Source organism: Pieris brassicae, chromosome 14 (genome assembly GCF_905147105.1).
Source record: "Pieris brassicae chromosome 14, ilPieBrab1.1, whole genome shotgun sequence".
Taxonomy (NCBI): domain Eukaryota; kingdom Metazoa; phylum Arthropoda; class Insecta; order Lepidoptera; family Pieridae; genus Pieris; species Pieris brassicae.
The window spans coordinates 5,155,420-5,178,920 of NC_059678.1; the positions used below are offsets into that span (position 1 = coordinate 5,155,420).

The 23,501-nt window shown below is 36.3% G+C and overlaps 1 protein-coding gene across 1 annotated transcript; it reads right to left on the reverse strand.

The window, feature by feature from the left end:
* Positions 1 to 541: 541 nt before the first annotated feature.
* Positions 542 to 19,863, reverse strand: LOC123717973 (serine protease snake-like). The gene is made up of 11 exons (XM_045674277.1): positions 19,841 to 19,863; positions 11,268 to 11,338; positions 10,906 to 11,006; positions 10,061 to 10,152; positions 7,838 to 7,926; positions 7,257 to 7,399; positions 6,213 to 6,322; positions 5,386 to 5,535; positions 4,409 to 4,544; positions 2,118 to 2,249; positions 542 to 818 (listed from the first exon to the last, which is right to left on the reverse strand). Exons 2-11 carry the CDS (start codon positions 11,326 to 11,328, stop codon positions 651 to 653), a joined length of 1,182 nt encoding a protein of 393 aa, XP_045530233.1. The 5' UTR covers positions 11,329 to 11,338; positions 19,841 to 19,863; the 3' UTR covers positions 542 to 650.
* Between the last annotated feature and the right edge of the window lie 3,638 nt (positions 19,864 to 23,501).

Below are 23,501 nucleotides of genomic sequence, written 5' to 3' on the forward strand. Positions count from 1 at the left end.
ATGTTTATGTCGTAAAATATATTTCAAATGCAAAAATAGAATCAAAGAAATATAACAAATTTAGGCTGTCAGCTCCTATAACTTACGGATGCTCGTTACTGCGATACAACAAGGTACAGAAATTCTAATTAGGTTTATTTATTAAGAATTATTTTGGTCTATAGGTATTTGTTAATAAATTTTACGAAAATGATTGTCACTTCGGAAATTCTTATAATTAACAAGTATAAATATAATATAGTTGTGACAAAAAGCACAACGGAAAAATAGTTCCATAACGGATCAAAAGATGGCGTTGTTTTAGTGAAAAATTGTGAACAACGCAGATCCATAAATTTGGTTTGGTATGGATGGATTAGGCGTGCGATTTTCATTCCTGAGGTCGTGGAACCCTGGCTGTGCACCCATGGACTTTCCTTCGCATGACGAACGAACAAACGAACGAAAAACATCGTGAGGAAACCAATTTGCCTTCGATCCAAGAAGTGTAGCGTTTGTCAGGCATAATGAAACAGATCTGAGGGCTAAAACTAAAAAGCTATTGCTATTGAATTCTCTTTATTTCGAAATTGTAAACAAAATCGTCGATAAACTGTTTCTGTTTTTGCAAATTTAATATTCCGTAACAGTATAATACATAATCAATGTATCTAAGGCCAAACAATTTCCTCAATCCAGGGCAGGTAATATTCCACCCGAGTGTAAATGCTAGGTTCACCAGCTATACCGCACGATTTGCCCATGGAGGTGATCCCAATGACCGAGTACATACAGCGGATGGTTGGGTGGATTTTTTGCAGGGGTCCACCACTATCTCCCTGAAATAATTACTCTAATAAGAACTGTCACCCGCAAACCAGCAATAAAAATTATGACTAATAGATAACTAAAGATATAGCCCAAGATAGAATACTTATATAAAAAGGTTCAAGCATTTGAAAGGTTCAGCAGATTATTCAATGTATTTGTGTTCATGATACTGGTGATTCAGCGCTATGAATAGTCTTAATACTCCTTTTAAGCTTCCACGATAGCTTACACAATTCAAAGCTTACAGTTGTGTCGATTAACACAATATTTTACAACTGGTTTTCTTTTTCAACATTGCCGCTGTCATAATTTAAACACTCAAAGTAATTTTATTTTAACAACTAAAACAGTTTATCCTTCATCATGACTGGCTGGTTCCGAGGTTATATTGAGATTTAAACCGTCGTTATATCCAAGGTTATTTTGAAAAGTTTGCAGTTGGTTATCAGCAGGAATTAAGTTTCATAGTTTAAGATTGTTAGGAGGTTCCATATAAATAAGAAAAGCTGATGGATAAACCATAATCTTAGAGATTATACAAGAAATTTATTTATGACAGAAATATGGTTGTGACAACCACCACACTACTCAGCCCCTGGGTTGTGGATGACAATAGTTCCGTGATACTTGGTGCATGTTTAAAACAGAAGAGAAAGAAAGCGAGAAAGGTATGTTAAAGAGAGAGATTCTGCAAGAAGGTCTAGTAATCAAACAGAATGATGACCGAAAAGTGTGCGACAAAGATGAACATCTTAAAGTAAATGGGAGACTGAGAGTGGCCTTCACCAGCTTGTGTCATATATTATCTGAATGAAAATGTATTATTATTAAGGTTGTATGGTTTATTTATCCAATTCTCTCCTCGCACACATGGAAGCTTCCAAGAGCTCCAAGAGAAATGCATAGTCTTGACTAACTGTTAATGGTAAGGAGGAGTGATGGTATATGTCTGGGTCGATCGTTTACAAGTAGATCTACCAAATTATGACAATTATGGATTAACATACCTATTGCCACACAAGCTGAGGATAGAGTGATGTGGAGGCACCATTTTGGAGTTTATGGCTTTTCAAGACAAGCACGATCAGTAATGAAGAATACTAAGAAGATTTGAATAAGAAAAGCTGATGGAGAAAGCAGAATCTTAGATCATTACGAGAAAAGAGCGTAAGCTTAATAATAAATTAAAAGGCGGGCAGCGCGCTTGCGAGCCTTATGGCAGTGTAAGTGTCCATGGGCAGCGATATCACTTAATATCAGATGAGCCTTCTGCCAGTTTGCCTCTTGTAACAAAGAAAAAGCCGTACCTCACAAGTATCCCTGTTGGAAAATCGATCTCCATAACACAGTTGGGTTGTTGAGTTAAATCCATTTGGCATTAGGCGGATATGATTATACTTCTTTTCACATTCGACACTTTCAAATCTCTCGACTCTTGCCTGAAAATATAATATCTGTTCAGATTTTATTTGAACATTGACCAACTGCTGACACGGCTCTCACTGCTCACGTGGCTGTTCTATACACCTACACACAAGAATAATATTATGTATATGTGAAAAAAACGCAAAGAATAATAAATCAGATTTGAATATTGCTCTGTCTTATTCTCGCTTCCTCTCAAAGTGGCGTAGACTCCTTCAAGCCTGTTCCTTCAAGTGTTGATGCCCGCTGGCTTTGAGATAATCTCACCACCTAGAATCTACCTTGACCTACCCGTAGGTCTGTTGCCTTATGCCTCTTGGTGCAGACATATATATTCGATATTTATGTGTTAGAGTTAGGTTAGGTTAGGTTAGACTTAGGGATTCCTAGGGTTGTTAGGTTCTTACATATAACCCTCTAATATATCTAGTTATCTGCTGCAGCTTGCACGCATACGCGTTAAAACGCGGTGACGAAGTATTTCCAACAAAGCATATATATATACAACTTCTCGATGACATTCGCCCCTCATTAATTAACCTGTACCCCCCAGACTTTTCCGGATCCATATTAATACTAGGCTTAGTGTGGACGTCCAGTCAACATGGACCACCCAGCATCAGGACTCCCGAACTCAAACCATCCTCCATACCAGACCTCCGAGTAGACGGATTACAGGAGACGCCACGCTAGTCAGTGGTCACACTGGTCAAGGATGATACCTTTTAGGAGGAACAGTACACCTTCCTTCCACCATAATATTTAGGAGGGCACTTAAATGAGAAGATTTAGTTGATGACGTTATATCAGCTAAATCCTTCCATTTAAGCTAAGTTCTCTGAGCTGAGCTATAATGGCCCTTAAGGCTAACAGCGATATTTCGTTAAAAACCCTTATTAAGGTTCGGTTGGGGCAACTGTTTACCTGTTTTCCTACACAAATGCATTTTACAATCCGCTTTCAGCGTGTTCCATATTTTTTTGTTTCTAGGTAAGCGGGCTATCAGCTGTTTCAACAACTAGATCTAGACGATTCATTCATGCCAATGACAATTCGAGATGAGCGATGTTCTTCATCAAACATATGCAGCATCTTACAATAACACGGAAACCAGCTACAACATTTTGGGCTTGGCCTAAAATTATATCATCCTTGTGTGCCTGACACATGTAACTTTTTGGATCTAAAGCCGCTTAGAGGCTTACAACTAAGCTTTTTTCAGGCAGTTTTTACCACGCACCACCATTTTGTGGAACCAGCTGCCCTTTGAAGTATTTCTGAACCAATTCGACTTAGGGTCCTTCAAGAAGAGAGCGTACTAATTCTTGAAATGCCGGCAACGCATTTGCGAGCCTTCTGGCAATGTGAGTGCGCTTAACATAAGGTGAACCTCTAGACCGTTTGCCTCCTATCACATAAAAAAAAATTGACGCCACGGCCGCCTATGATACTATATACAACGATACAACTAACGAACTGTGAACGAGAAAACCTTCTATTGGTAAAAAAGTCTACAAAACCTCTTTAAATTGGTACAGTCTGATCTGATCTTTTTCCATTCGATTGCTTCATTGTGACAGCTTTGATTGATTGATTGGACAGGCTCCAGAAGATAAACCACTGCTTATATGGAAATTATATTCATTTTTACCAAGCTTTTTATAAATTTGACGATTATTGAAATTATCCGAATCTTTGGGATTGATTTGCTCCAGTTCAAACAATTTGTATGACTCAAAAGTTGGTGATTAAAAAGAGTGGCGGAGAGTTTCTTGTCAGTTCTATTTGCCCGCCTTGACGCCTTTAAGATACGAACATCTTTTCTGTTGACGTTCATAAGTCTACTTGTTTACATGAATACTTGGCCATTCACCAACCAGATGGACCGATGTAATGAGATTCATCGTCCTCAAAACTGTACACTGTTATAAGAGAGGCGTTGGAAAGAAACCGGTGGAAACAGATAGTCCATTCCAGATGCTTCTTTGCTCATCACAACGCTAAGACAAGACCTGCTGATTGAAGAGAGGTATGGGTAGCGGTGGAAAGACCGTCAGTTAACGCATAATTAAAAGATAAGAGCATTGCTACAACGCTTCCTTCTAACACGTATTTCACGATAGATCCTGTCCATCAAGTCACTACCTGATTGCAGACTCTGCAATCAAAATACCTTTTGGAGTACATCCGAGAAATCCCGACTTTTATAAACCGTCGTTCCCCAACCGGTAACGATGGCGCTGTTCTTGAATATGTCCGCGCCGCCATCATGAAGACACGCTGGCACGACGTACTTGTTAAGTTCTATACTAAAACAAAATTAAATAAATCAGTGGCGCTACAACCTTTTTGGGTCCAGGCCATAGATTTGTCTATATAATGTTTTTTTTATAGAACAGTGCGCAAACGGGCAGGAGGCTCACCTGATGTTAAGTGATACAGCCGCCCATGAACACTCTCAATGCCAGAGGGCTCGCGAGTGCGTTGCCGACCTTTTAATGATTAGTCAATGTAACAGTTAAGTGGTGATCAGTTCCCTGTGTCTGTCATACGCTGTCATATTGGGCCTAAGTCAAGCTTTCTCACGATATTTTCCTTCCCCGTCCAAGCGAATTTTAAGTGCGCGAAAGACATTCCATTGCTTTGCTGGATTAGAGTCGTACGCTGAAGCCAGCTCCAGACTTACTTGTTTCAATACTAAAAGCAATTAAAGCCTCTGTCAGCGATGGTAATTCCGGCTTCAATGTTGAGTCTTTAAACGATCCCAAGGCGATCTCAACGCAGATATTGCGAATTCAAATTCGTAATTTAGTCAATTTACATAAAACTATAATTAAATATATATTTAAACCTTCCTTAGGAATCGAACTATAATATGGTGTGATCTGTATTATAATCTGTTCAGCAGTTTTTGAGTTATTCGCATTCACACGGGACGTTGGGCATACCACCACTATGTGGGTCCATCTGCCCACTGAAGTATTTCCTAACCAATTTGACTAAGGGTCTTTCGAGGAAAGATCTGCCGCACTCGCCGTCTATCATTGAGAGTGTCAATGGGCGGAGGTATCACTTAACATTAGAGCCTCCTGCCCGTTTGTCCCCTGTTCAATAAAAAAAAATAGGTCAATTAGGAAATACTATACTTACTCTCTGTCAGTCTGTAGTAATGCTATATCATTATATCTCAGCGGTGAGTGGTATTCTGGGTATTTGATCGGCACCACATTGTATTCTTTAGACGAATCCACGGCATCACTTCGTTTTAATATACCAACTCGGATTTTCTTAACAGGACTACTGAAAACATCATTTACACGGTCGAAATGTTCTTATAGAACAGGACGCTCACCTGATGTAATATCGCCTCAAATGGCGTCTCAGCCAGAGAGACGAGACACTTTCTTTTGTGAACTAGCGAATTGTAAATTAAATTCCGGTGGTGGTCTTCCCTGAGGAAAGCGACCTCCAATTGATTAAAGTAAGAGTATATTCCAACGCACCAACAAAAACTAGGTATCCATGGGCTGCGATGACTAGCCGTTTTGGACGTCACGTACTCAAACTCAAAATAATTTCATTCATATAGGTAACCAAGTACGCTGAACGTCAACAGAAAAGATCTTAAATTGATATGTACTGCCAGTTTGCAAGTCAAGGGCAAAGAGCGCGCAAGAGGAACTGGCAATAACTCTCCGAGACTTTTTTTAATTGCCAAGTTTTGAGTCATACAAATTGTTTGAACTGGAGCAAATCAATCCCAAGGTTTAGGATAATTTAAATAATCGTATCTCTCTCTAAGTAATGTTATTATTAAAATATTAAATAGATTCATTAAATTTCTTGTTTAATAAGAGTCATAGAGTTATTCGTTAAATTATGATAATTGTTCTTAACGCCTTTGCCGAGAAGCTGGTAATCCGCTGGAATTGTCCAAAATCTGATTAGTTAATAAAACGGCAAAAAGCTCTACTTACTGCTTATATGCGCTGTACGTGCAATGCCCTGCTGTGAGCACATATCGTTCGCTGATTATGACACCTCCACAAAGCCATTCTAATTTATCATTGCCATAGCCCAGGAGAGCCTGGAAATTCAAAAAAATACACCAGGTTCATATTAGTCACTGTGTATGTTGATTAAGAAGTTTACGACAGCATAATCAGTCAGGGGTTGACAAATCGCACCGTCTAATTCGATAATAGGTCAAGAGGTTCTTCAGTTCCACTCCAGGTCTCCTTTCATTATAGAATAGATGCCATTTGAAAGAGATAAATTAAGATATATTATTATTACATACATAAACACACTAGCAGCTCAATAAGCTGATGCGCGCGTACTTGGATATTTGGAGAAACTATCCAACCTATTTTTAAAAAACTTCAGAGAGGGCGCTCTAATTACACTTTCCGGAAGCCTATTCCAGTCAGCCACTTCTCGTTTTGGAAGAAAGTTCTTTAGGGAATTTGTGTTATATTGAGTGGTCTTTAGTTTTATAGAACTATTTTTCATACTAAAAGCTTTGAACCTAGTAGCAACATCTACAATTTTACAAATCACTGCAAACTTTCATCCTGCCCTTCAGGCGATTGACCAAGCTGTTCAAGCCGAGGTCTGAGTCTCGCAGGAGACGCCATTGCTACGCTTGCCAAAACAGCCCGAGCTGGTGTGTAATGGACCTTAAATCCAACAGCGGGATTACATTAAAAAAACCATAGCCACTGGCCTTGTGGACATCTAGTCACGTTAAACTGGTCGATTATCCTCTCTTTGAGAACAATGATTCTAGCACCATTGTTCTACTACGTATGTAGTAACTTCAAACTTTTTTGAATGCCATTTTGAGCAGTGTTAACTTGGCCAGATGGTACAGTCCTCAACATGAGTTCGTAGTTTAACCCTGGCTTTGTGCCTAGATGGAGATTGTACGTGCGCATTTAACAATACGCTGAAGAAAGACGTCAAGAAGCCCCTAAAATCTATGCATCAGGTATCAGCCTATTAGAAAAAATGATGATCACCATATGCGGAAACTCCCCCTTATAAGCGTCTACTCCTCCTATAATTAGTTGTTCTGGTTTCCAAGTGCAGTCGTCAACTCTAATGTTACCAGTAGGTCCAGGGCGGCATGGGTACACATATTTCTCTTGGTATTCAAGGCATTCTGAAATATTAAAATTAAATTTATGTACTTGACACTGAACTGATTATATCATATAATAAGTATATGTGTGTTAGTGGTAAAAATAAATCAGCGGCGCTACAACCTTTTTAGGTCTGGGCCTCTTCTGTATCCATTTCAAGATTTGTCGATCTAGTAGGCAAGTAAGCGATCAGCCTTCTGTGCCTGACACACGACGTCATGTTAAAGTATGGCTACTCAGTTTCCTCACGATGTTTTCCTTCTCAAAGGTTCAAACATTTACGAAAGGAATATTAATAAATATTAAATACATTTTACAAAGTAATACCTAATGCGACTGTGTTTTGTGATGGTGTGTTTGGTGTGCTTATGATGCAGGGGACTTATCGCTATGGATATTCTTAATACTCCTTTTAAGGTTCCGCGAAAGCTTACACAAGTCGAACGCTAGAAACTTACTATCATAGGCTTTCTGCCCTCTTCTCTCTGCTTTGTCACATTCCAAAGAAAATTCTTTCCCTTTGAGTTGGTCCGTTTCGGTTGTTTTTCTAAAAAAAACACGACGTATCAATTTCTCCAAGTTACATACCTTAAAATAAATAGAAAATGAAAGTTGGAGTTGCTACAAGTGACAATGATTGAACAAGATGAGATCCATGTATTCCAAAGTCCGATAATTCAGTCCCTACTTAAGGGACCTTTTCTCTTAAGTTATTACGTGCCTACCTAAGATATTATAGTGACCATATTTACCAATATTAAAAATTTGATGATATTCAGGCTTCTAGTTTTATCAACATCGAAGTTATAAGGGGTTGAAAATGGTCTGAACTACTTTGAGAAAATATTTCGCCACACTTCGTAAAATCGTGTATGTTCTCTCACTACCGTGAAGAATTGTTTATAATAAATCTTTGTCATTTGGTATCTTTCCTGATGAATGGAAAACAGCATATATAATACCAGTGCATAATTCTGGAGACAAATCTAACGGATGAGACAATAGGCCAATTTGTATTCTAAACACTTTTGCTAAAGTATTAGAACGCCATGCAATAAAATTTGCAGTTTTATTAAAGGCATACTTATTCCAGACCAGGGTTGGAGGATTGCGTTTCTATTCAGTTTTAATTATTATTTATTGAAGTGAAACTACTTTATCGGCGTTGGAAAATAAATTACCGTCATATATTTCGGTTACGCGTCACATTTTTCCATTACGCGCCATCTTTTTCTTGTTCCTACCACAATTGATTCGAAGCCATTAATAACAAAAAATATATTAACAATAACAATGACAGTAATAATTCTATTACAATTAGTGAAATTCTGTAATAATCTTAATAGTAATAAGATAAAATAATTGTATTATTTGTATTCATGTCTCTAACTTTATCTAATTTAACTTTATTTAACAAATTTCTGTAAAGTTGCATATAGTAGGTTCGAAAAATAAGGTTTATAATTTTATAAGGTAATCATAAAGAAATTTAACTTACTAGTACACGCAAACATTTTTTTATTTTGTGGTTGCTTGCTAAATTTTTACCCTTGCTTGTCAAGGAATGCTGCGATTATCAGGAAATAATCTAATCGAGTCTTTGAACGTTGTATTTTATTGTTACTTTTTCTTATCATTGAGATTTTGTTTTAAACATTTTTTTTATTTAATATGATTTGGTTTGTCTTGTTATTATTTGAATTGTTACCCAGTTTAAAATAAAAACATAACGAATAAATGTACGACTATTGTTCGTATGGGTCGTACCAAACAGAAAAGGGCTGGTGCCTCAAGTGGGGTTGAGGCGCCATCTTGACTTCTGACAGCGCGTTCGGGTTTTAAGATGAGACGTTGGACCGAGAATGTGTGATTTGTGGTTGAGTAGATTGTGGTTAAATGTGACATCGGTGCCTTGAACCCCACATGACGCCCAGTAAACCCACTAAGGAGGGTATTGAAGAAGGCAATACTTCGACATGTACTTAATATAATAAAGAGGAAAAATTTGTATTTAAGTATGTTTGTAACGAATTTGCTCAAAAACTACTGGACCGATTTAAAAAATTATTTTATCGTTTGAATGCTACATTCTCACTGATATAGGCTAGCAAGAAATAAGGTAACCTACTAAAACTACAATAATGTTACTCAAGGTGTAAAAAATGCCTATAAAATATGCGAATACGATTCATGATAGAAAAAAAAATCTTCCACAATTATAAATAACATATCAATTTCTACAATTTTTTTTATAAAAATTTCCATCCTTACTCAGCCGGGACAGGCTGCTAGTGTTTTAATATAATTGAAGTGTTTGCGTGTAGAATTTATGATGTCATATTTTCTTGTAAATGCATAATTTACAATTTTTATATGAACAAAAACTGCGTGGTACAACTCTTGAAATGGTTCAAAATCCTTTGTCTCTTGAGTTATTAACCAAGTTTCACTGTATTTCTACAAATGTTTGTATAGAAAACAGAACCGCATTAGAATATGGGTATAATGACGTGATGAGGAGCATGATGTAGGTTGCAGGGTTACAAACATTCTGTGTAAACCTTGGCAATTTAAAAGAGTGAAAGTATAGCCAGTTCTTCTCTTCTTACGGCCTTGTCAGTAATTTTGGCAAGATCCGTCAAATCTTTGACCAAAGATAATTATCCATCGCTTTGACTCACCTTCCCCTAATTTTAGGTGTGGTAACCCCAAGTGGGGATTCACTTGGGGAATCACAGCATATGAATGGATCAAATTCACTGTGGCCGCATTTCTGAAAAAATCAAATTATATTGGATTCTCAACTCTTTGAGCAGTGTTGCACTAGGAGCCGGTCAAGTTGACAGACGACAGACGTCTGCCCTGAGAAATGGTTTTGAATATTTATGCGTGGAAGCGTCAGGTTGTGTGTCGTGGAAGAGTCAGGCTCGGCTGTTTTAGCTGTCAATAAAACTGAGCCCTTTATTAAAGGAACGTGTTGGACATATCCTGGATGGTTTTTTGGATATATAACCAGATGTTCATGGTGTTCCTTGTCACAAATCAATGGCAAAATTCCATGAATTCCGCATTCACCGTCTCCAGCCTTGGCCATCAGCAAGCTTTTCCTGTTCTGAGACCTCACGAGAAAGCTCTCTACGAAATTTTGCGCTGATAAACAGGTAATTGCGGAAACTAAATCCTATTTTGAGGAGTACGCCTCGGACAAGCAAAAAAACTGGGCCAGACGCAAAGCAGGCAGAAAATAACAACTTTGATTTTGTTACCTTTGGAGTCTACTCCAAACTCTCTAGAGTGTTCGAGTGGAGGCGCTACTTAAACATTTCAGTTGGCGCCAGGTAGATAGTACTGGGGACCCTAGAGCTGGTGCTTTCTTTAACGAATAAGTATCGGTTAAAGGTCTCACACAGCGACCAATTTTAAAACTCGTTTATTTTTTTATTATTACTATGTAGTCAATTTTAAATACTGCATTGGAACAAACAATTCTTACAAAATAAAAAAAATATTTCTTTAGCACCCTTACCATTGGCTTGAGATGCTTTCTGAAGTCATCTTCTGCGTATGAGCAGTCGTTTATCGCCTTGCAAACTCCAGGAGAGCCATCCATAATGGCGCAGCTGTCTCCTGTAAGGTTGATAAAAGAAATTGGGACGCAAGCAAATACAAGAAATTCCATCAAAAACATAACTTGTAAAACCAAGTCTTGCAACGCAGTTCATTTACCGTAAAAATTGAGATCCATGTAATACGAAGACTTTTAATGTATTCTAGAGTACTAGCTCATGCTGTCTTCTGAAGCCCACACTAAAGATGGAGCTTTGAGCGTTGTACTGGCCTGAACTATATCAAACTAAATTTGATTTTTTATGAGTAAGAATAAATTACCTTCACTTAGAGATTTGGCACACGCCAAAAGTGAGAACACTATCGCCAGATGAATCAGCATTTCGTTGGATCTGAAAAAAAAACTGTGTCTATCTAGGAAGCCGTTCTTACAATAGATATTTATTTCCAACACACAAATATACAGCTTTTACAATATTCTTAACAATAATTCAACAAATTTAAAAGCTTGATCCCTTTTTTTACAGGAGGCAAACGGGCAGGAGGCTCTGATGTTAAGTGATACGTCATGGGCACTGACATTACCAGAAAGCTCGCATTGCCGGCCTTTCAAGAATACTCTTTCCTTGAAGGACCCTAAGTCGAGTGTGTCCATGTGCCAGTTAACTTTTAACGTAGGAACCATGAAATGACAATGTTAAATTTCTTTTGTAAATATTCCTCAGGAATCACGCTATCGAATAGTGAAAACTATACAAAAATCCGTTATGCAGTCGTTTTTGACTTTACCGCATTTATACAGACACAGGTTTCATCGTAACATTTACTAGTAAAACTGGCTGGTTAATGCTAAGCCCATTCGTACCATAGGATAATCAGACAGACAGAAATCAAAAAGATGAAATATTTTTTTGAAAATTAAATCGCTCGAATAAGAGAAAAATGTTATATAATGTATACCTTTTCATCGGTGGGCTATAGACTTTCATATATATGTAAAAAACGTATTTGATCGTTTGCATGGTCGGGGTGGTCGTAGGTAAGTGTTGAAAATGAGAAAAAACATTTCATCGAGCGCGTCAGATTTTCTAAGAGGATGTTATGTGAACCTAAAAAAAACGATCCCATCTAATCTAACGTTTAGAATGTGCAAAAAAAAACGCCATTTTAAAATACTCAAGCGCGTCAGATATATACATTTCATTTTTGTATCCTAGACGTGATGTCTTATAATTTGACGATAATCTGGAGGGGTTTGCCTAATCTGATAATTAAAAATATATATATTTGAAATCTAATTGAAACTTAATTAATTAATAAGCTCAGAAAATAGCAAAAAGTGTTTGTTGTTCATGTAGAACTTGTGTTTATCATATAATAATTTTAAGAAATCATTAACTGGAAAAAGTTTACTTCGACGATGTTCTAAAATACATTTTTGGAGTTTACTCCTTAAGAAACGATTTGAGTTAAAAAGGCCCGGTACGGAAATTTTATGAGGAGTAAAATCAAGTGTAACACGAAAAGTTGAGGCGTTACGTAGAAAGAGACAAACATATATATCTGTAGGATTGAACTCATTCTCTCTCTAAAATTGGATTTGTATAAATTGAACACAATTATTATTATTTATATTGTTTTGTAACATACTTTATGTAATACGCTTTATTGAAGTAATATAAATAATCCGAATAATTAAAGATATATGTTTGTTTCTCTTATCATTTTAGCAGATGCGTTCATTTAGCCTTTTTTTCTATTCGATATATATCATAATTATCGTTAGTAAGGAGTAAACTCCAATTGTGCGTCGTAGCTAGGGAATGCAATCCCCCGAGATCGTGAATTCGAGATCCCGCGGGATTAGAAATATCAATCCGGCGAGATCCCGAAATTTTCGGGATCTCGTATAGTTTAAAAAAAATATTTCACATGACTGAATACGATGAAAACTGCATGTTTGTGATAGTGTATATATGTAAATAAAATATTATTTGAAAGACAGCCTTTATCCTTTAATATTACCAACTAAACAACTAACAATTTTAATTACATGAACATAATCAAAACAAAAGTAGGTATAGCTCAAGGAGATTAAAATTGGTGATTTTGAAAGTAACTTCTAAAAAAACAGTATCTTCTAAAGTGTATCAAGAGTGCTATCTGCTAACCGGCATCTAATGTCCAATGCAATGTACCCTATGTATTGTTCAATGTCGCGTGAAGCGTCCCGAGCGGATGTGTGTAGAATCGCTGACCATTGCAGCCCAATCCCGTCAATCTCGTCATATTATGCTTCGGGATTGATCCCGAAAAATTACACGGGATCTCGAGATTGCATTCCCTAGTCGTAGCTGACACACACACACACATTTTTTATTGATTTTTATAAAGTAGTTTTACCACAAAATACACACTTTGTGTGTTACTCATAGTGAATACTTTTAAACTAATATAGCCGCAAGCAAGTATTAAACTTTATCGAGGATTTTTCATAATTCGGCTTGTGGAAATCAAATTCTATATTTTTCTTCATCCTTGAATTATTTTCTTCAAAATAAAAATGTGTGCGTGTACACACGTGAAACTACTTTAAGACGTTATTTTTAGAAAAATGATCTACTATGTGCAAATTTACTGAAATTGGTTAGATAAAGTTTAACAAAAGGCCTTCATTATCATAGACATCAATACAAATAATACAATTATTTTAGTTTACCTTATTACTACTAAGACGTTTCAGACCAAATTCACTAAGCATATTCATTTTAACGTCAAATATTACGTCTTGTAACCGTCTTTTTTGCAAGTAATAGGCTTCTTCTTCGTATTCACCAAATACAGAAAATTCATCTCTCTTTGCTGTTGATGAGTAAACTAAGTCGGAATCCAATATATTATCAGTTCTTGCCATTTTTGGTGGTGGTAATAAGGCATAATTTTTAATTAAATCCGGTGATATTGCATTATCAGTTGATGTATTGTTAAATGTATAAATATCCTTAAAATTAATAGGAGATAAACGTGTCTCCAATGTCGCCTTCCTAAATTGGGCAATTGGGCATATATCTTAAGTAAACTATTAATAATTACATTAACTTAATTACGATTTAAGCCAATTAGTTATTTGTTTTGAATAGACTTTTTGAAGTGAAGCTTCTTTATTGGCGTCGAAAAAAATCAATCACTACAACAAGCCATGTTTGGGGAATGAAACTCATCAAAATCGTAACAATTGGACGCAGAGCGTGAAAAAGTGTATGGAACCCGAAAAGAAGCGTTAATACAATCAGCAGGTAAGAGTTTTTCAGTTATCTACGATCAAAATAATGATATTTTATTGAGTAAATTGATTAGTTCATCGAAAAAATAAGAAGGTCATAAAAAAGTTTCACTTCTTACGTGTGTACACTAGTACACACCACACATTTTTGTTATAAGAATACAACTTACCGAATGAACATGTCTTCATGGCTTATTTAAAAAGTGTAAGTAATCAAAGGCATACAAATTTTAAACGTATCTATCATTTGGATCTTGAAAACGGGCTAGTCTCTTGAGCTAATTCTCTGTTATATTGCGTCCTCAGATGCTGTATTTTCTTTCGAAAACCGATATTCTAAATATTAGGTCCTTACATATGAAATTGGCGTTTTGTATGGGAGGAACAAAAAGTCGAATATTTTTAAATATAATATATTTAATTAATCAAAGTATGAACCATTGTTTTCTATGCACTTTTGCCATCTCATAGGTAGTTCATTGATCCCTTTACTAAAAAAAAACAGTCGGACGGGAATCAATAAAATCTGTGAAGGCGATTTGGACTGCCCCATCAGAGTTAAATTTTGTCCCTTGCAAGAAGTTGTCCAAATTTCGAAAAAAATGGTAATCTGTTGGAGCAAGGTCCGAGGAGTACGGAGGATGTCTTAGACATTCCAATTGAAGCTCTTCTAATTTGGTAGCCGTCTGTTGTGCAGTGTGTGGTCTAGCGTTGTCGTGAAGTATCAGTGGCGTGGAGCGATTGACCAGCCTAGGTTGTTTAGCCGCTAGCTTTTCCATCATGGTTTGCAATTGCTGACAATAGACATCAGCCGTAATAGTCTGGCCAGATTTGAGAAAACTGCAATGAACAATACCGGCACTAGTCCACCAAATGCTTACAAGTAACTTTTTTGGGGTTAATTTTCGCTTGGGGTAGGATTTGGCTGGCTGGCCAGAATCCAACCATTGCGCTGAGCGCTTCCGATTATCGTAAAGAATCTATTTTTCATTACAGGTAATGATTCGGTTTAAAATACCTTCATTATTGTGCCGGTTCAGTAATGTAACGCAGTCGACGCGCGTTTGCCTGTTTGCTTCAGTCAATTCGTGAGGTACCCACCTTTCAAGCTTTTTAATCTTTCCAATTTGCTTCAAGTGAATTAAAACACTTTTATCACTAACACCGCAGCCTGCAACTAACTTGGACGTGGTTTGCGATGGATCCGCTTCCACAATAGCCTTCAATACTTCATTATCAACTTGGGTCTCAGGCCGTCCACGGGGCTTGTTCTGCAGGTCGAAATTTCCAAAAAGAAAACTTTGGAACCAAAAACGAACTGTGTTTTATTTTACAACATGACCGCCATACACATCATTCACCCTTCGAGTCGTTTTCGCAGCACTAGTGCCACGGAGGAACTCGTACTCGTAAATAACGCGATAATTTAAGTTTTCCATTTTGTAAAATAAGTGACGCAAACAGAAAAAACAGAAGAAAAAACAAATGAATGACGGTCATCGAAGCACAAATACATGAGTAAATAGCTGTACAAATTTGAATTTGAAATTCCTAACCAAAGAGGAGGTATTTGAGGTCAAAGTGCCAGTACGACAAAACGCCAATTTCATATGTAAGGACTTAATACATTTGCAATCGAACGAAGCTCTTGTTTGCGCTTTTGTTTCTCGCGCCTAGTTTCACGATAGCTAGGATTCCAAAGCGCTGCATTTACGTGAAACCATTTCGCAAAAGAAATCGGATTGAACCTGCCATCGATCAAGCAATTTTAAATAATTTTAGTTCATACTGCACAACACAGTTTGACAACTTGATCCTGCTTCCTGCTATTTCGGATCCAGTTTATTGATTAGTTGCAAGATTTGTTGTTTGTGAAGTTCAGTCTCTAAAAACTAACTTCAGGATTACCGCAACGTAATGTTATTTATATTGGATAATTTTCACGTTATATTTAATTAATATTGCAGTATTATATTTAGTTATAAATAGAAATTATGCTTTTAAATTATTACTGTAGTTGTGTAGTGCGTTTTTTGTGAATGAAACTAGATCGGACTCATTTCAAGAGGGTATGTATGTATTGTTTTTATTATAAACACTTTTTTTTATTTTAATGTTTATAATGCAAATTAAAAAATGCTTCAATACTTATTTATTATATTAATAAATTATGAAACATCTGGTTGTTTATATTAACGACACTACAATATTTTTTATTCCGCAGAGGCAAATATACAAATTAAAAAGAACGAAACGTAATAAACTATAGTTGCGTTACGCCAATTCAAATCACTCACAATTATTGCCAGTTGAATATTGTTTTTTTTTAAATTTTTCTTTTACTTTCAATGGAAGCAAATTAAAACAAAGATATCTTATTCATTCTCATTTAGTTACATACTACATTATGTGAGAACTATCACAATATATAACAAGTGCTCTTTAAAATAAAAATAAAATATTTACAATTAACGTCACAGTTAAAATGCAATAAATCACTATTGGATTGTTATGCATACGGTTTATTAAATATCTTTCAACCATTAGATTGAGTTTTTACAGAATTTCATTTATTGTAATAGAATTATTATTGTTATTAATGGCTTCAAAGCTTTTCGAATCAACCGTGGCCCCTGCCAAGATGGCGTGGACAAGAAAATAATGGCGCGAAACGGAAAAATGTGACGGTTAATTTTTTTTCCAACCAATATATATAATGTTTCACTTCAAATATATATAATATATGGTCGCTCGCTTACAATTTTGCAGCTCTCCTATCTATACGTCACTTGCAATTTATCAGATTTGTGAAATATACACTTTTTAGCGTGTAATTAACTCACATAAATCTGACGCGCCCGAGCATTGCTGATTATTATTTTTTCTACTTATCTGAGCCTTTATCATTGACGGGCGGCCATAGAGGCATTTCACTGGGTACAAGGTATACCCCTGTATGTTAATCTGTCACGCTGTGGTAAATCCTGAAATCCCCTCTTGGGCTCCCCTACTAATATATGTACATTTTGTTACCTATATGAATAAATGAATTTTGAATTTGAATTGAATTAACTGTTGAGTGAAAGGCTAAGTAAGCTAGTTGGCTGCGACATATCAATTACAAAACATTTTATCTTTGTCCTACACCTAGGCTGAAAAAAGTCCTCAATAAATGTAAAACAAAAAAAAAAGTGTTCGTATACTAGTGTACACACGTAAGAAGTGAATCTTCTTTATGACGTTATTTTTCGAAAAATTATCTACTATATGTAACTTTACAGAAATTGTTAAATAAAGTTAATTTAGATATAGTTAAACAAAAGGCTTTTATTATCATGGACATGAATACAAATAATTATTTCATTTGGCCTTATTACTACTAAGATTATTAAAGAATTTCATTAATTGTAATAAATTTATTACTATCATTGTTATCATTATTATGTATTTTTTTATTAATGGCTTCGAATCAACCGTTGTAGGAACAAGAAAAAGATGGCGCGTAACGGGAAAATGTGATGCGTAACGGAATAATGCGACGATTAACCGAAAAATGCGACGGTAATTTTTTTACAACGCCGGTAAAGAATTATCACTTCAAAAATTAATTTTCCAATCAATCCCGTAGGTTCTACATATATATATCGATCGAGAGGCGATCAACCAAAGATGGTCTTAATTATGTAGCTTATCCAACTAGCTATATTAATAAAATAATTTTTAAATACTTCAGGAGTTTTAGTCTTAGATCAAATTAAAATATTATTACATATTATATAAATAAACTTACCGAAAAAACAAATTTAATTTATTTATTATACGGCCAGTGGACTGCTCTTGCACACGCGAGCGATACGAAAACAATGATCAATGGAAATCCTATATCAAAATTAGACGAGTGACTTTGCTAATAATTATTATCAGGCGCTTTTATTGTAACAATTTAACTGAAAGATATTTTATTAATTAACGTCTCTTGTGAACGATAAGTCGAAACGTAGCTCTGTACTACTTCTATGTGTCAAATCCGAAATGTTTTTGACATACAGGAGTGTAGCTGTAATCTTCGGGTACAAATTAGGACAACGAAACCCTGAATCACAGTTATTCCAATTACGAATAACAAGGTGACTGGGGCCTTCAGGCCAGACTGGTCAAGGATTCTCCCTTTGGCTAAGAAATCACGAAGCGGTTTTCACCCCCGCCCGCCGGTGGAGGCATGGAGTTTTATTTTCAGCAGACGAAACGAGGCGTTACGTTATACTTACTTCACAGAAGAATTAAATTCTTACTTCTTAACATGTATTTGGCATTTACATCATCCACGCTGGTATAATGCAGCTCTTTGTTGTAGGTTACTTGGAATTTTCAGTTCTATATTCATAAAAAGCTTTATTGATTAATTTACGTTTTACGAGAGTTTTGAATTTACTCAGTGATAATTTTCTAATTTACTTTGGGAGTTTGTTGTAACAACGAATACAATTTCCATATAAGCAGTGGTTCATCTTCTGCCTGGTTGGTCGTACACTCAAATTAGTTCTATTTCGCGTATTAGTCTAGTGAAAGTCACCATTTGTTTTAAAATCGTTTATATCCTTTTGTGGATGTGGTCCCTCCCATACAACAAGGCTTCAAGAATATATTGATCAGATAGTGTCATAATATTTAATTCCTTTAACTTATGCCGTACCAATTCCCTCGGAGAAACAACTAATTAATAATTACACTTGTCTTAGGACTCTTAATAACTTTACCCACGAAGGGAGACCTCAACCAATGCAACAATTGGAGAGGTCATCCACATTGCGTCCACCTCTCCGCGGGCGAGGTGGACGCAACCACCACATCGCATGTCGGAAAGCGGATAAGGCTCAGCTGTTACCGCATCCCGCCTAAGGCAATTGTTGGTGGTGCGTTAGAGTTTTAGTGGCTATGCTCAATAGCGAGTCCACATGACCCTCCCGCACAAATCCTCCTTTACGCCTTTACCCAATGTAGGGTACACAGGACTTTAAGTCAATTAAGACATTATACTTAAAAGACCCCAGAACCAAGTCCGTACGTCAACACACCAGGACATTGGCTGCGCGCTGCATCCCTCATCAAGGTTAGCCCTTCCCCGTACCACCCTAAAAAGACACCATTTCACGGACCTAAATACCCCCCTTGCGAGAGAAGTTGCAACAAGATCATCAGATAATGATATGAAGTTGTATCCGACCATGCATTACCTAGTACCTACTACCTTCGCTGGCCTAGTCTTCGTGCATTGTGCCCCCTAGAATTTCCACCGCCTACAAGCGCTTCAGTCAGGATTAATGAGAATCGGGGCTGGTGTGCCCTTCTACCTATGGAACGTCGATCTCTACCACGACCTGGAGCTCCCATAACACTATGAATGAAGCCGCTTCGACAAGGCGTGCCCACCAGCCGTTGGGGGTGCGTAAAACTATGAGTTATTACCCCTTCCCGACAAAAAAACACCTGTTGGAGCCCCTGATATATCTTAACGAATCTGGAGATCCAATAAAAATAGCAATGGCAGATTAATGACAAATTTGCGGTAAAGCATTGTCAGGCCAGATTTTTCATTGCGTACTCCACTCACTTCAGTTCGCGCTTGGTCTTTCCGGCCGAGCCGTGGTCAGCAGAACGACTAGAGCTGAGCTGTTAGGGCAACAGACTCCATTAAAAATCTACATTAAGAAATTATTTGACATTGCTTTAATATGTATCGCAATACAGCGAGGATATGCCAACGTTAAAGGTACACAGGGACCAAACTTTTTAAATTTGTTTTTATATCTCTTTACCCATTTATAATTATTATTATTACTGTTAAGAATATTGTTAATACTGTACGTTTGTGTGTTTGAAATAAATAAAACTTTATAATATATTATATCACTACTAGATCGTGTAAAGTTAAGGATGATAGCAGATCAAATGACCTTATCGCATCTGTATGAATTGTAATTGTATACTCGTTTTGTATAGCGCAATAAAATATTAGTTATCGATTATGTTTAATTTCCTTAACACTCCTAAACCAAGTGGCAGCACACATGCACACCTAAAGACATATCACAAACTTAAACCATGAGAAATTGCCAAACAATAAACTTGCTAAATTGAATTTATGTAAAACTAAAAATTCATTTTAAAGCAATTTAATCCATACAAAGTAAATTATATGCTTGATTGACAATTTTATTTTCTTCTTCAGAATATTGTATTATACCGGTGTTGCTTTTCGGATTTTTTTTACAGCTCAGGTCGAGCTGTTTTGGACGTCTCCTGCGAGACTCGGAACTAGACTTGCACCGTCGCGGAGTCAAATGCCTGAAGAGTGAGCGGAACTTACCTGGTGTGACAGAAATGCGGTGTAAAGGTGGTGGAACCCCTGTTCTTTGGTTCCAATATATAATGTAAAAAATACTGTTTTTGCAGCATATTTGTGATTTTTAATTCGGCCCAACACTTGTTTTATAGGTGTCTTGTAAAATGTTTGATTAAAATAATATAATTATTGAATTGAAACTTCTTCATCGGCGCTGGAAAAAAAGGTTAAGCGCCATCTTTTTCTTGTCCTTAGCACGATTGATTCGAAGCCATTAATAACAAAAATATATAATAACGATAACAATAATCTTATTAGTAATAAGGTAAAATGAAATAATTGTATTATTTGTATTCATATGATAATAAAAGCCTTTTGTTAACTTTATCTTATATAACTTTATTTAACCAATTTCTGTATATCATATATGGTCCGGTCAACGGAAAGCCAAAAATTGGTGGAGAGCTGGGGTTCACCATTAAAAATAAAGTTTTAACCCATTCCCATCGATACTATGTGAGCTACAAAAGTTATTCGGGGTCAAAGGTCAAAATTTGAGGTTTTTTTTTATTTTTTCTCGAAAACAGTAAGTTTTATCAAAAGACGTTTCAAGTCAAAGTTATAGATCTTAAAATTTTCTACAAAATTTGTATTATTTACCATTTCTGAGATATCGCGGTGCTTCACATTATACATGATATGCACATATAAGCCACTTTTATATATAATAATTTTTTTATATAAAACGGGGCAAACGGGCAGGAGGCTCACCTGGTGTTAAGTGATGCCGCCCATGGACACTCTCAATGACAGTGGGCTTGCGAGTGCGTTGCCGGTCTTTTAAGAATTGGCACGCTCTTATCTTCAAGGACCCTAAGTCGAATTGGTTCGGAAATACTTCAGTAGGCAGCTGGTTCCACATGGCGGTGGCAAAATTGACTTGAAAAACGCTCAGTCATGAATGGCGTATAGACAAAGTATCCGCGTCTCATCTCTTCGTGTCTCTTTTATTTTTTATTCTGAAAACATTTATTCAAAAGAGAGTTTCTAACTGAATCCCCTATACCCACCTGGCTTAGGAAATCATCTGGTCAGTTTTGCTTTATTTGCAATAAACTTTTAACTGAAGAGGAAACAGTTGTGGTTGATCGTAGAGCTCCAACTTTAATCGAGAGGTGATGAGTTTACAGAGTATTTTAGAACTCAATCCATTACAATACACGTGGTTTGCAGAAAATCATACATCCGGAAAGCTTCAATCGCTACTGTAAAAAGACAACGTGAGGAAGAACAGGCTAGTACTTCAAAAAAAGTCCACCTCGTACTAGAACGCGAGTAAGAGATTCAAATTATTGTTTTAAAAAATGCAGTTTATTTTGTGGCAGCGAAGCCAATGAAGAAAGTGAGAAAAAGAATATTAAAGCTGCAGGACAACGTCTTCGAACTGCAAAAACATCAACGTGCTCCGAGATTATCTTTGATGAATTTATGACAGTTCCAGCGAAACGACAAAAAACTTTCGCTAACATTAATAATAAATCTCGTTTCATTTCCATGTTGAGTGACAAATTAACGGCTGCGAATATTGCAGTGAATCAAACTCCAAATGATGCAGATGTCCTCATAATTGAAACAGCAATAGAAAAATTTAATGCAACAAACACAACAATTGTAGTTGGTGAAGATGTTGATTTGTTTGTACTACTCACTGCAAGGACTTCAATGGATACAATTATTTATTTTCTGAAACCTAAACGGGCTCAACAGCGTACAGAAATATATTCTTCACAAAGTTTATCTTTTTATCCCAAATGCCAAAACTATATTTTATTTTATTTTATTAACCGGCTTTGACATCTAGTCAGCTATGTACAGATGGGGTAAAACGTATACTCGAAAAAAAAGATTTGAGCGACTGCGCTAAAGTATTTATAGAAATTGATTCCACTCCTCAAACAATAATTACGGAATTAATTGGCTTTCTTCTTACGGTTTATGGAGCTCCAAAAAAATACTAGCATTGATGAATACCGATACCTAACTGTTGTAAAAAATACGCGAAACATGTACAACTATCGTGTCTTTCTCCAACATCGGCGTCTGATATTCACCACTTGCATCGAGTATTCAAACATGGCTGGGCAATCAACTGAACCCAAAAGACGGGTTGGAAATTGATAGAAAAACCTCTAGAACCGATTGAAACTTTACTCCCACCTACTCCTCAACACTATCTTTTGCAAATGCAAACAAGGTTGCAGTGCCAAATGTGGCTGTATAAGTCGGGTTACCGTGTTCTGGAGCGTGTACCAATTGCCAGATCAGTCTTGCTCAAATGTTCAGTTGAGTACAATAGAGTAAGATTCCTGTGATATTAATGAAGATACCAATGACTCAGCCACACTTGAACAATTTATGAACATCCTGCAAGAGGATGAGGAAGAAGAGGAAATTGAAGAAGACATGACTGTTGAAGTAGACTTTCAAGAGTATGAATCAGATTAAAATCTGTAAAGAAATAAAAACAATAGTTAACCTAATAATCAATATTAATAATAAGGTCTAGATGTTACGTTATTATTATTACTCTAAGTTCTAGAACTTAACGGGCATGTTTCCTTAAACTATCCAAAAATTGTCATGACCTATACGGAAAAACAACGGTAAAAAAAACGCGCCGAGGACACTACCTCACAGGTGGCATGCAGATGTGTGCATATCATATATAATGTGACTTTTAGATTCGCTATATCTCAGCAATGGAAGAGAAAAGATGATATAGACATTTTTTGTAGAGAATTTAAGATATAAACTTTGGCTTGAAACGTTTTTTGATAAAACTTACCGTTTTCGAGAAATTTTTTCGAAAAGGATTTTTAAAACTTTATTTATAATTGTAAACCCCAGCTCTCCACCAATTTTTGACTTT